The sequence below is a fragment of the Leucopleurus acutus genome, assembly GCF_964270905.1.
Source record: "Leucopleurus acutus genome assembly, chromosome: 17".
Taxonomy (NCBI): Eukaryota; Metazoa; Chordata; class Mammalia; order Artiodactyla; family Delphinidae; genus Leucopleurus; species Leucopleurus acutus.
The window spans coordinates 75,251,110-75,265,420 of NC_139159.1; the positions used below are offsets into that span (position 1 = coordinate 75,251,110).

The following is a 14,311-nucleotide window of genomic DNA, read 5'->3' on the forward strand; positions in this document are numbered from 1 at the left end:
AACACAAGCTAAACGCTGCTGTGTTAAATCGTGACGTGGACCGCACGTGATTCGCGTTCTCCTGTGACAGGTGAGGAAACAGGAGCTCTGAGCGTGAATGCCCTCCTAGGGCCACGCGGCCGGATGTGGCCGACTTGGGACTGGATGCAGCAGGCCTGCTGGACTCCAGCGCTCACTCTAACTCCTAGGGAAGCTCCAAGGCCCTCCGGGGGTGGCACTCGGGGGCCCCTCTCCAGCCGAGAAAGGATCTGGGCTGCCCAGGTGGTGGAGATGAAGCCTGAAGCTCAGATGCTGCTTTACTGTGGGTTTTCCCTGCAAACAGCCCCTGAGACAGGGACGAGGCTGTGGCTGATTTAATGAGAAATGATCTCAGGAAGCAGAAGTGAGGGGAGAGGGGGGCGGGGAAAAGGCCAGTGCAAGGGATGTTGTCAAGGCTGCTGCTGGAGACTCTGAGCTGTAGGCAGAACACCTCCCACCACTGTCCCTCTGAAAGATGGGAGCTGGGCCATCTGTCCACCAGATCCTGTTCCCTGCTGGCTGAGGGGGTCGTAACGTCCCCACACTCACCAGCTCCACTGCCTGTGACCTCCCTCAGCTTCAGAGAAGGCCCTGGGGTAGACTGTGGGAAAACATGGGGCCCACCCCAGAAGTGGGATGCTGCTGTCAGGAGGTGACCTAGAAACGTCTACCAGAGCTGTGACTGGTGGAAGCAGAGGCCGAGGGGATGAGGCACTTCTGAAAGGGCCAAGCTGGCTCCTGAAGTTAAATGGCTGAGGATGGAAGAAAGAGGGCCCTGGTCTCTTTCTTATTCCCTTCAATGCCCTCCCCTCAGCTCCCGGATCCGTTATCCCCCCACTGTACTGCAGGGGGCTAAGCAAGTAAAAAGGATCCCATGATCAAGTAAAACTGAAAAAAATTCAATTAAACAGGTTTTGCTACTGCAGGACTTCTCAGAGCCTTTAATATGCTAATAGGCCCTGTGGCTCTCAACTTTACCAATGAAGTCCAGCCTTTCTCCAAAGATTTTGACCTGTCTGAACTGTTTTTGTTTGTTTGTTTTGCAAGAGCATCAGGATTCCAGGGAACACATTGTAGGAATGTTTATCCACTGGGCAAAGTCCAAACTTCTGAAAACCCTATGTGATCCAGCCCCTGGGAACCTTCTAGAAGCATGTGTGGTTTGCTGAGCCCACAGTGTCCTCTCACGCCTCTACACCTTTGTTTGTGCTGCCGCCCAGCTTGGATTAGGCTCCTTGATCTACACCAGGTGCGACTGCCGAAAAAGCTGGCACTCCTTCCACCATGTCCAAGCATCTCCCAGGTGTGCCTACGCCTGGGGAAAAAGTAGTGCTCAGACACCTGGGTACCAACAGGTCTATATCCCTGGCCAGGCTTCTCAGTCTATCTGTGCAAAGAAAGCCGCTTATCACGTTTGTAAAAGAGGAAACAAAACCTAGGTGCAGGGTAAATGTGACTTAAGTCTACGACACTCTGACAGGACAGCAAATTCTGGCCCAGAGGGACCCATCCACGCCGAGAATGGCAGGGTCTGAGGCTGCTTCGAGCAAGGAGGCCATGATGTGTGTGGATGTGATGACCAGCCTCTTGTCAGACACACAGAGAAAAGCAACATTTCCCACAGGGGCCACGTTACGGGAGAAGTTGAGAGGAGTGGAACAGAAGATGTAGCAACATCAGGAAAGAGGCCAGCAAGGATGGTGGAGGCTGAGGCCCAGCCTTGTCTCTCCAGGAAGGCGGGCAGGGGAACGTGATCTGGAGCTCTGGTACAATCCTGGAATAGTGGAGACATCTCCACGGGGAACGCCCCTGTTCCGGAGGGGCCCAGGCTCCACATGCTATGACATCCTCTAACTTGGCAGGAACCTCTGAATCTGGGCACCGTCGATCACAAAGTCATCTCCCCCACCCCCTGCCAACACACACACACACACACACACACACACACACACACACACACACACACGCACACACACTGGATAGGTCACCCCTAAAAGAAGTCAGCTTAAGACTTAAAAGAAAGACAGGAAAGAGGAAGGGGAAGGAAAGTTGGGGGCTGCCATGGACTGAACGTTTGGGTCCTTTCAAATTCATATGTTGAGTCCTAACCCCCCGTGTAATGGTATTGGGAGGTGGGGCCTTTGGGAGGTGATTAGGTCATGAGGGTGGATCCCCCATGCATGGCATTAGTACCCTTATGAAAGAGACCCCAGCGTGCTCCCTCGCGCCTTCCATCATGTGAGGACACAGCAAGAAGACAGCTGTCTAGGAAGTGGGAACTGGACTCTCACCAGAACCCGGCCATGCTGCCACCCCAATCTCAGATGTCCAGCCTCCAGAACTGTGAGAAATAAATTTCTGTTGTTTATAAGCTACGCTGTCTGTGGTGTACTGTTATAGCAGCTGTAAAGGACTCAGACACGGTAGATAGACATGGAAAGAGGACAAAGGAAGAGAGAAAAAAAATGTGAAAAAAAATCAGTAACTACCAAGTGCTCCAAACGTGCACGTGTGCACGTGTGCGTACACACACCCACCCTCCTTGCACTCAAAATTCTAAGCAATAAACAAAACCCTCAGATTTCCAACCTCAGCAGCAAATGGGAAGAAGGAAGAGAGGCTTCAGCCGACAGTGAGGCTGGTACCTGTCCTTTGTGTGAGGCAACCTGCAAACGTGGCAACACAGCCCCAGGAGGCACGGAGAGAACTTGGCGCCTAGGACAGGGGAGGGGTCCAGCTCTTCCTCCCTGGCTGGGTCATTCGTACCCACAGGGCTGTGTCCAGTCTCGGCAGGTCACTTTTTAAAAGGGGAGTGAGGAATAAGCAGCAGCTCAGAGGAGAGGGTCTATGATGCTAAGAAAATGGGCTATAAGATGGAGTTGAAGCCGCTAAGCACATCCCTCCCAATGAAAGGAGACTGCTGGAGTGGAGGGGAGGAATAGGATGGCTGAACTCGAATATCTGAAGAGAGTCAGAGGAGTTAAGATGGAATGAATACCCTCGAGAGGTGGTGAGCGCCCCGTGACTGGAGGTATGCAAGTAGAGTCTGGGGGACCACTTAAAGGCTGCTGCAAAGGGGGCTGGAGCATCAGACAGGAGGGCATCTTCAACCAAACGCTCTTGAAGGTCCCTTCCAGCCCTGACGTTCTATGATCCTCTGACTTTAACCATCCCTAGGAAGTCGAAGCTCCAAGACTCCTAACCATCACTGCAGGTAGATTTCGTCCTGTCACTGTATGACTTTAGCAGGACCTTCAGATGGGAACATGGTGGGGTGCACCAACAGGTGTGTGTGAGAGCTTCCACCTTCTTTGCTATCAAAATGCCTACACCTGGGTGGAGGGGTCTCCATGACACCTCCCCAAAGCAAGGTGGGTCAGGACACAGCATGATGGTGGCGAGGGGGGTCACAGGTGCTAGATTCTTCCAGACTGGGTGTTAGGATGGAAGAATTACCTCTGCGGCCCTACAGAGGTCATTCTCAACCAGCAATGGTGTCACGCCTCCCATCCCCACCGTGGCCAGTCGAACTGCACGGGCAGTTTGGCTGTCACGGTGACTGGGATGCTACTACTCCAGGGACTGGGGTTGCCCCACATCCTGCAATGAGCTGTGGCTCCTTCACGACCCAAATGCCAAGAGTGTCTCCCACCCGCCTTAAGAATTCCTGCCCTGTGGACTCATTATAAAGAGAAGCCACGGGGGCAGGAAATCCACCTGCTGGAGGATTGAAGGGAGGGTCAGAGGCGGGGCGGGCCCCCACGATGCTGCATGGTTTCCCAGAAGAACAGCGTCTGCTTAAAATTGCCTCAGAGAAATAATGCACCAAAAGAAGGGGATGAGGCACCCCCGGGCTCGGGGTCAGGGCTTACCCAACATGCACAAGGGCTTCCTGGCAAACTTCAGTCGTCCCCGCCAGCCTTTGTATCGGCAGCAACACCCAGCAGCCCAGATCCTCAAAGCAAACTCGGCTCCGAAGATGAAAATAGCAAATGTTTCCTGCGTTGAAGCACATGTGGAGAGACACATTAACCGGGACCCAGTTGTCCAGAACTAGTGATTTCTGTCCGTAAGTTCTGAAGAGCTGGATTTCTGTTGTCGCTGGTTTGGTGGTAGAGCGGGTAGGACAGGCTGATCACCTCCATTCAGTTTGGGGCAGTTCCTGTCTTCACTCTGATGTGCTAACTGTCTCTAACATTAAGCCTTTTTTCTATGTTTTTGTTCTAATGGATCATTTAAAAAAAAATCCCTTTAATGTACTAAAAGCCCCCAGGAAGTTCAGTTGGGTTGGAAGGAGAGGAATCAATGATATTGCCCAGCCGGTGTCTGGTCCCTGGTATTGCTAATCGTGGCCAATGGTTACTGAGCACAGCTCCTGGGCCAGGCACCACCGGAAGTATTTTATAATACGACCCTCATCTTGTATTTTGAAAAACCCAGGCTGGGCAAGGAGTGGCTGAACAAATGTCTCAAGGCCAAAAGTGGCAAAGAAGGAATCCCAGGCAGGTGATCAGGCTCTGAGCCCGTCAGGACCATGCTATGGCGTCTCCCGGGACAGCGGGTTTGCATCTTCCCTGCTGAGCCTCCTTTGTGGGTCAGATGGAGACACCTTCACCCCCACTGCTTGGTGACCTCCCTGGGGCCCTTGGGGAGCTGCAGCAATCCTCGAAACTTAGTTCCTGGAACTGGATGGCTTCCCAGGAGTCATCTGCTCAGGTCTTAGCTTCAGATCTGCCCTGTAGACTGTCAACACCTGCCCTTGGAAGGAACCTGCTGATTCCGGCACCACGGACACGTGGTTAGCTCAGTGGGAGGCAAAGGTTCTGCTACTTCGTAAACCCTGATTGGGGGCTGGCATCCCTTCCCTGTGCAGGGGGTGGGGCCTCACCCTAGAGAGGTGGGTTGATCCTAATCCAGGAAGGCGTGGTCATTCAAAAGGCCAGCTGGAGAAGGATCCAGCCCTTCCTGGGAGCCTCCTCCTGGCCCGGTGTGGAGGCTGCACCAGCCTATCGGCGTGTGCCCCTCACCGTACACTGCTACATCTTTTAGGTGAGGGTGGGAGGAGACTGAGTCGGGGTGTTAGGTAACTTGCCCGAGAATTCTAACTGCACGCTCTCTCTGCCGCACCACGGGATACAGACTGGAGAGTAAAAACAGGCAGAGGCCCAGAAGGGAGGTCCTGGAGTGCTCATGCAGAAATGGGATTTGTTGCTTGGCCTTGAAGGAAGAGATCCTCAGGGTTTAGGGAGGAAAAGCAGAGAAAGGGTTGGGACGAAACATGCCTTTGTGTTACTGTCAGAGGGTTGGGAAGCTGTATTTTATCATTTAACCAGTGGGTACTGGTGTTTGTATTGACCTTGTTTATGTCCCCTTATCTCTAACCTGGAATAACACAGGCCAGCCATTCCCTGCTCCACCTGTGCCCCCAGCAGACCTCAGCAACTGATCCACCAATGCTTTCTCCTGGGCCTGGACTTGGCCAGAGACTCCAGGAAGCCAAAACCGGTTGGGCAGAACTGCACCCAAGGGCCTCCTTGTCTTCATCGTTGGCGGTCCCACCAGAGCATCTACCCCCGCAGCACAGCACCACGGGGCAGGCGCCTCCTCACCAGCAGCAGAAGCCAGTCTCCCGAAACAGTCTCGTACTCCCTGAAGGTGGTCAGGACGGCCAGAATCAAGCACCCAAGGACAATCAGGAACCTAGAGGGGAAGGAAGAAGGAAACTAAGGAAGCGTCTAGTCTTGGATTGCGCCGAGGCAAGACTGCGAAGGTGTCAGACGGGATGAAGCTACAGCATCCGTTCGACATAGGTGTGTGCTTTATCTGTGACCCCATTTAACCTCATAACACACCTGAAAGGCAGGTAGGAATTATTGCTCCAGTTAAAGAAAACAGGGCTGAGAGAGGTGAAGCAATGTGCATAACTTTTACTTTACCAGCTAGTTAGTGGAAACAGTGAGAATTTGAATCAGATCATCGGGTCCCAGCCCTGGAGGGCTGCAGATGCCTTGAAAAACCAAAGTTACCGCAAGCTTTGGTAAATCAACGGGAATATGAATATGTCAATAATGTGTCCTGCTCATATAGGTCTATGTTTTTCAAATATATGAAAACGTTCTTAGAATAAAGACAAATTCATCCAACGATTGATAAATTCAGTGATGGCGTCTGTCACCATATCTTCATATTATTATTATTATTTTTTTTACAGTCAATGGTTACTAAAGGAAACAACCTCTTTCAATTGGGGGCCTTTAGAATCGATTTTGAAATTACCAAGGGTGCTTCCTGCTAGAAAGAACAGAAGCCACCGCGATGCACAGTGCACATTGAAAAGTCACTGCGAGCTCATCTGGTTCATGGCCCTGCCTCAGGCAGAAGCTAACTGCAAACAACCCTTTGAGATTATTATGTTTATAAACTCCCTGTGTGTGAGGGGGGTGATGATGGTGGTGGAGGGACAGTGTGTGTGTGTGCGCGCTTCACTGTTTCAGCAAAGAAAAAGGTTCTCCCTGGCTCTTGGTGGAGAGTCTTTGGTTCAATGGTCAGCACCGGGTTCCCTGGGTGTGTAAGAGGGAAATTACAAGACAGGGTCCATGCAGGAGGCTGGGTCACATACTCCAAGCTCTCCTGCTCTGTGTAATCTGGCTCTGTGCCCTGCTAGGTTCCAATCCATGCTTTTTTGGTTTGTGTAAGTGGGTACCCACTTGTACATTCATCCATCCATCCATCCATCCATCCAATATTTATATGGCAGGCACTGGGGAACACAGAGCTGAAATTCAATGAAGAATAAGCTGGATGCGTCCTCCTGAGCTCAGAGCTCAGACAAACAGGAAGCGATCTCGTGGTGTGACAGTAAGGACCATGAGGTAAGGAGGCCTGGAAATGTCTGCTCCTGGCCCTGGATTGGACCAGAGTCCTGGCTCCGGCCCTTGGTGATCCTTCCTGATCACATTTTCTGATCAACAGTGCAGCTGATCTGCAGACCTGAATCCATGTTTCCAACCCTGCCTACGAACCCAAACAAGATTTTCAACTCCCTCCTGTGTTTGGCCACTTTATTTAAATTCATGACTCCTGATCCATAGCTGGAATCTGCCTTCTCTTCATCCCAAATCTTCTCAGGTGATGATGACGACGATGATGATGACAGTGACAACTGTAACAACGTCAACACCCCCCACCACTCTTTAGTGAGCAGTTGCTACATCTATCAGCTCATTTATCCTCACAACTGCCTCCCAAGGTAGATACGATCATTCCCATTTTAGCAATGAAGAAATTCCTCAGAAGGAATCATTACCGTCAGGACAACTGTGTTGTCAGTAAAAAGACCATACAGTTTGGAGTCCAAAGATATGAACTAGAAAGAGGCTCTGGTACGTGATCTTGAGCAGCTCACTGATTCTGGGAACCCCAGTGATCACGTCCATAGAACGAGAATAACAAACCTGCCTAGAGATCACAGTTATTGTGAGGACCACAGGAGATAACGGATGGAGAGTCGTTCAGTCCACTGTTTAAGATCACGCAAATGATGCCTGGTGCCTGCCCAGACACACACGCATCCCTGGCTGGACAGGCTCTGGGAAACGTGCTCTTAGACGATTCTACAAATGCATATTCTTGCTCTCTCAAGACTTGACTTTATTCATTCAAGGGCTCTGGAGATAAGATCTAGATTAGAATCCTCTCCCTCCTCTCATGCTGTGTCATCTTAGGCAAGTGACACAACCTCTCTGCATCCTGATTTTCTCATATGTAAAATGGATCCAATAAAAGTGCTGTGCTCTCAATTTTTCAATGATATAATCTGTGTCATGGGCTTAGAAGAATGCCTGACAGATACTTAGCCTTCATTAAATGTTAGCTACTATTTTATTGTGATTTAATATCAATGCCTCTTCTGTCCTAGGCAGAGAGATGGCTTTAAGGGTCCAAACATGAATAAAACCTAGCCATCATTTCTCCTAGTCCAGTGGGGGAAACAGAGCACAAATAATCACCCGAGATGTGGTTGAGGTTATGATCTGAATGTCCACCACATGCTTTGGGAGTACAGCACTGGAAGCATGCCAGAGGCTGTGGCCAAAGGGGTGGAAAGATATGTGAGGCTTAGCTAGGGTTGACCCTATGTTTCGGTTTATCCAGGGCATTGCCCATTGTATGTGTTGACCTGGAGTATGGGCCCTTCGGCACTGTGGACACAAAACCCCATTCAATCTTCTCCTTTAGCAAGGGGTGTGAGCCTTCTATGATCTGGCTTTGCCTTCCTCACAGCCTCATCTCTTTTTGCTCTCCCACACCCGGCGGGCCGCGCTGAATCACAGCACTTCCTCAGATTCTCTTACCCTACCGGTGTCTGCCTCGACTCTCCCCTTCCCTGCCCGCTCCCCACACACGCCCCTTCATCTTCCTGCTGATACCTTGACAGTGCCGGTCATGGCTTTGCCTCCAGAGCCTCCCAGCTGCTGCCTGTAGGCTTCCTCATGTGATCCCTCCCTTAGGATCACAGAGCACCCTAAGGCATTTCTATTCCAGTACTGATCCTAACCCGTTATCATTTTGTAATCGTTTGTGCACTGTGTCATAAATAAAGCACTCTATCTTAACACCCAACTTGAGAATTCATCCTAGGGCAGGAACTGCCTTTGCCTAGTGAAACATTTTACTGATCCAGTTGAGGTGGAAGTTGCAACCCTAAAGGCACAAGACTGCTAAACCTCTCAGTAAGAAAAAGTAGCCAGAAATTGGAGACGGCGGTGGGGGGGGGGGTGGGGGCGGTTGGTCTTGAGGGCCGGGAATGACAAAGAGGAGAGGATACGGCCACATGCTGAAAGGGTGTTAGGTACAAGACTGGCTAAAATTACAAGATCGTGGTCCTGCAAAGACAATCGTCAACCATGGCCTTATGGAGTGGTTTTGTCTTTACCGGGCATTGAACATGGGGCTAGAGCCTGTGGCCTGGGTGGGGATATGTGTGGGGAGAAGGGAAAGCTTGATGTCCCACAGCTAAACTAATTCAGGAGGAACAAGAGTCCTTAGGCAGATTCTGGGACTCGACGCACAGTCCTGTACTTGAAATGTATGTGAATCTTGGGAAGAGTCTACGAGGTGTGTGCATGGTGACCAGGCCATAAAGTGACCCCAAACGAGCCATGCGCTTGTATAATCCTCATACCTGAGTGCAGGCTGAACCTTCGACTTGGTTCTAACAAGAGATTATGGCAGAGGTGATGGGATGTCACTCCCTTGATTAGGTTTCATTATGCGGCAAAGGCAATGGGATAGATGCGTCTGTGATTATGTTACTTTAGATAAGACTCCATCTTAGCTGGCCTTGAAGTGAGCTGCCATGTCGGGAAGGGTCTGTGAGGGCCACAAGGCCAGAAACTGTGGTGGCTTCTAGGACCTGATAGCAGCCCTGCATGAAACCTGACAACCAGCATGAAAGTGGGACTTCAGTCCTACAACCACAAGGACCAACAGTCAGGTGAGTTTGGAGGACTCCCAAGCTCCAGAAAGGAGCACAGCCCAGCCCACCCCTTGACTGCTGCTTTGTGAGACCCCAAGAGGAGGGCCCAGTTAACACATGCCCAGGCTCCTAACCCATGGAAACTGTGAGACGGTTCACATGTGTTGCTATAAGCCACTAAGTTAGTGGCAATCTGTTAGGCAGCAACAGAAAGCTAAGAGTGTGGATGGGAATCTGTACCAAGTGCATCCAGTTTTTATAGAGCCCCACCTCACCCCCTCATTCTTCAGATGATGTCTGGGCTGCACTTGTGTGTTTGGTCTGTGAGGCTCCACTCCTTGAGGGTGGTCTAGCTTGTTCCTCTCTGTATCCCAGTGACTACCCCAAACCCTGGCACTTAGGAAGAACCCATATGTGTTTAGAGAATGGATAAAAACAATTTCAGAGATGAGCAGTTGCCCTGTGGTTGGAATAGAAGGCAAGGGAAATAGGATGGGCCTGAAGGGGCAAGCCAGAGTAGGGTATGAACAGTTTTGTTGGCCAAGTGAGAGTTTGGACTTTATTCTGCAGAAGATCTATATCTACTACATCTGTAGGTATAGCCATATCCATATCTGTATCATCTTTATCTATTTCTATATCCACCTCCATGTCATCTATATCTGTATCTATATCATCATCAGTATCCACACCCGTATCACCTATGTCTAGAAAGACTGCTCTCTGACAGGACAGCAGTCAGGAAGCTGCTGTCATGGACTGACCTGCAGAGATGACAGGGGTTCCATGAGACAGAATCCTTCCGAAGTTTCAGCGGGACTTGCGACTACTGGGATGTGTAGGCTGGGCAGGAGGGGCATCTGGAGGCTCACGGGGGTTGGTGGGTGACAGGGTGGACCGTGTGGTGTTCACAGACTTCAAGAGTATGTGCCCCGGGGCCAGGACGACAGCAAAGATAAGCTACGCTGCGCACCTGCCGTTTGAGGTCTAAGTGGAAATATTCAGCAGGCTGGTCGAAATTCAAGTCTAAAGCTTAGGGGAGAGGTTGGGGCTAGAGACCTAAGTCCCCTTCAGCTCCAGTTGTGATTTTAGAGCCAGGTGAGGGGATAACTCATCCTTAACCTGTCACCAAAACGCAGTGTCACTGTGGTTCCCATCTGCAGGGGGCATGCAGAACCGGGCTTCAGCCAGGAGAGGGCAGCAAACACCTGGCGGAACGTGGCACTTCCTGGCATCTCCAGGAATTAAAAGCACCGGCAACCTGGGGAATTTACTTGCTGGGATTTGAAAACAATGATTAATTTATAAAGTGAAAAGCAGCGGGGAAGCCCTCTTTCACCCGAGAAGGGGAAACACCCTTTGGTCTCTTGCATAGTAAAGTTTATTCTTAAGATATGAACTTGATTTCAGACAGGAGGACCAAATGATCAGTCTCACAGATGGAAGCCAGATAGGTGTGGCTAGCCAGGGTCTTCCCTTCTCATCTTGTTTTGTCTCTCTCTCCCCCCCCCCCCCCATGCCTCACCAATTATTCGGTTACTTCCTCTGTCACTGTGGTTTCCTCCTCTGTAGCCCTGGCTGTTTCCCTCACTCCACTCCTCTCACTGCCCTCCCTCTCCTGATTTCTTTTCCTCTCCCCTCTGTTCCCCACCTAGCACTTCTCCCCCCCGACCCCCCTCCTGGGACTTGCTGAAGTCTTGGGGAGAGTCAACAGCTGTCCTTCTGTCTGCAGGGTCCTGGCTGTCTTTGCCAATGAGGCCAGTTAAGGTCAAGGGTCTTGACATACCCTTAAGCCAGACACCATCTCCTACCCACCTCTTCTCACCGGAGCTGGGCATCTGCCGACAGGAACAAAGCCAGACCTGCTGGAAATATCCTCTCCCAGGCTTCGTTCAAAGTAAGCCCAAGAGGGTGAAAACTCCAGCATCGACTTGGTCGTTTTCTTAGCACATCATTTTCTCTTTTACCCCAGATAGCAGCAATGCCAGCCAGGGGCATTGTCACCATTATATCTGTGCCCCCATTTTACAGATGAGGGACACAGCTTGCAGGCTCAGGCAGCGGGGTCACCAAAGGAAGGAAGGGGGGGCAGCGCTGCTGAGACCGGACCCTGTGCTGAGAGCGGTCACAGGGACTTGGGTGAGACTCTGCAGGGAACGGGGCCAGGTTAGAGCCAGCCAGAGAGGGGGAGGGCTGAGGCCCACAGTTCAGCTTCCCCTCTCCTCTGGACTCCAGTTTGGGGGAGAAAAGCTCAATTCCATTTCCAGGTAGTTCCCTGAGACCGCGGCTGGTTCCTGGGTCCTGGTAGGCCTCTTCCGAGTACCTGCAGCTCACCAAAGGTCCTAGACCGAGGGAGGAAGGTGGCGGCTGACCGCTGGACTCTCCTCCTTACACCCCCCATCCATGTGCCATGAAACGGGCATGTGTAGCATCACGCTCCCTAGCCAGGCGCAGCAGAACTGACCCCTGCGACGGGGCAGGTGTGCTGAGGCCACAGCTAGCCCACATGTCCTGATCTTTGGCTGCCACCCTCATCCTTGCTCTCCAGCAGAAGCTACAGCCTTCAGAGCACATCAGGATCCTACCGATCCCCCATGGAAACTCCCAGAGGTAAAGCGCCCACTGTGTGTCAGGGGCTCTCTTATTCCCTCCGAACCAGCCCCAAGGCCTCCTAGAATCTCAGTGCCCAGCCCAAGCGATTCTGAAGAAGCGACACACACCTGAGTTCTACTTCTAGCTCTGTGGTGGACTCATCGTAGGCACTTGAAGAAGCTTTTTCCTCTTCCCAGGCCTCAGTGTATACATCTGTGAAATGAGTGGGTTACAAGATCCAAAAGGCCTGTGAGGGAAGTTGTTGTGGGTTCAGGCCTCCAGCCCACCCTGGCAGGAGGGCCTGGAAGAGCTTTCACAGAAGCACAGGCTTGGGTTCAGGAGTTCAGATCTCAACTCTGTCACTTACCCCCTAGGAGACTGTTTCCTCATCTGTAAGTGGGAATGACCACAGCTCCTAATTCAGGGTTGTTGTGCATATGAGAAGCACACAAGGCCACGCTCGGAGGCTATGTGACACTGCGCCCGGCACAGCACGGAGGCCGATTCGTGTTAGCTACTGCAGGAGGGAATTTGAGCTTGGATGGGTCGGGCCTATGGCTGAGTGTCATGTGGCTAATGGAACTTTTTGCCATCTCTTCAGACCTGAGATTGTCCTTTAGAATAGGGAAATCAACTAGAACTTGGAAGAAGCCCTGGCAAGAAGATGTCTGAGTGCCACCATGCCCTGCACCGTCTATACCAAGTCTGAGTCATCACTTGTCTATTTCTGCAGGGACCCTGGGTGTCAGCGTTCTCAGGTCCATCCAGCCCTCCTAAAGGAAGCCACATTTAGTTTTGGGAGGTGGGAGGGTTGGAGTCTTCTGCCTGCGGACAGGGTTAGCAGCCTTCCCCAGACCAAGCGGTTCTGTTCCATGCCTCTGACCCCCTCATCATATCATCAGCTGAAATATACAACAGTCCCATTAACAGTGCCACCAACATGCTCTCTCCAGTACCCTGGTTTTCATTTTACACTTCCTGATAAAGGGGATGCTATCCTAGGGCTGGCAGGTCATATTCTTTTCCCCCTATAGGCTAGAGACAGGAGTTATGAGCTCTGTACTTCCGGCCCCAGCAGGACTCCTGGGCCATGCTGAGTGGCAGGCACAGTGGGAATCTGAACCAAGCCCGTGGAAAGAAACAGTCCATCTCTGGGTGTTTCCTTTTCTCCTCCCCAGAACAAGCCATATCTCTGAAACATCCTGAGATGTTAAAGTCAATCTGGCCCCCAATCCCCTCTCCCCATTCAATGGCATTCATCTCATCATCTGCAGTGTGCTTCCCGTGTGTCAGGCACTGTGTTAGGGACTGGCGTATCTGCAAAGCCTTGTTATTGACAAAGCATTTTTAGTCAACATCCAAACGCATTCCAAGGTAGTGGTGCTACAAAGTGATGTAAGGTTATATTTTAAGCTTCTTCTTCATGGTGCAAGCATCCACCATGCTCCCCTGGTAACCAGTACCAAAAAGGAGAAGAGTAAAGATTTTGGAATCTAGTGTTAACAGTCAGATCTTAAGATGACCCCAGTGAATCTTGCCTCCTGCTATGCACACATGTGGTTAATCCCCTCTGCGGAAAGTTGGCTGGGACCTATGGCTAGTTTCTAACCAACAGAATACAGTAAAGGTGGCATGTCACTTCTGGAGTTAGGTTATAAAAGACTGTGACTGCCACCTTGCTAGTAGACTCTCTCTTGCTGGCTGTATTTTTGGGAGGGGGTGGTGCACTGTGAAGCTTACGGGATCTCTGTTCTCGGGCTACGGCAGTGACAGTGCTGAATCCTAACCACTAGACCACCAGAAACTCCCTCTTTTGCCGGCTTTGATGAAGCAAGTTGTTCATACCTCCATCTTGGAGAGGCCCACATGGGATGGAACTCAATGTGGCCTTCAGCCAATGGCTAGCAAGGTACCAAGACCCTCAGTCCAAGAGCCTTCAAGGAACAAAATTCTTCCAATAGCTACAAAAGGGGGCCTGAAAGAGAGTCCTTCCCCAGTGAAGCCTTCAGATGAGACCCCAGCCCTGGCTGACACCTTAATCACAGGCTTTGTGAGAAACCCTGAGCAGGAGACCCAGGTAAGCCACGCCTGGATTCCTGACCCATAGCAACTGAGATGATAAACGTGTGTTATGTTAAGCTGCTAAGTTTTGTGGCGGCTTGTTATGCAGTAATAGATAACCAGTACTAGTTAACCAGGATCTGAATCTTGGCTCACCACCTA

General features: G+C 51.2%; 1 protein-coding gene across 1 annotated transcript in view; it reads right to left on the reverse strand.

Annotated features, from left to right (window-relative positions):
* Positions 1-14,311, reverse strand: part of KCNQ3 (potassium voltage-gated channel subfamily Q member 3) — a gene marked incomplete at both ends in the record, with an annotated part of 289,299 nt that overhangs the window by 47,748 nt on the left and 227,240 nt on the right. Inside the window, 2 exons of the mRNA XM_082858910.1 lie at positions 3,891-4,017; positions 5,628-5,718. Coding sequence (XP_082715036.1) covers positions 3,891-4,017; positions 5,628-5,718 — 218 coding nt within the window. The remainder of the gene's footprint in view (positions 1-3,890; positions 4,018-5,627; positions 5,719-14,311) is intronic.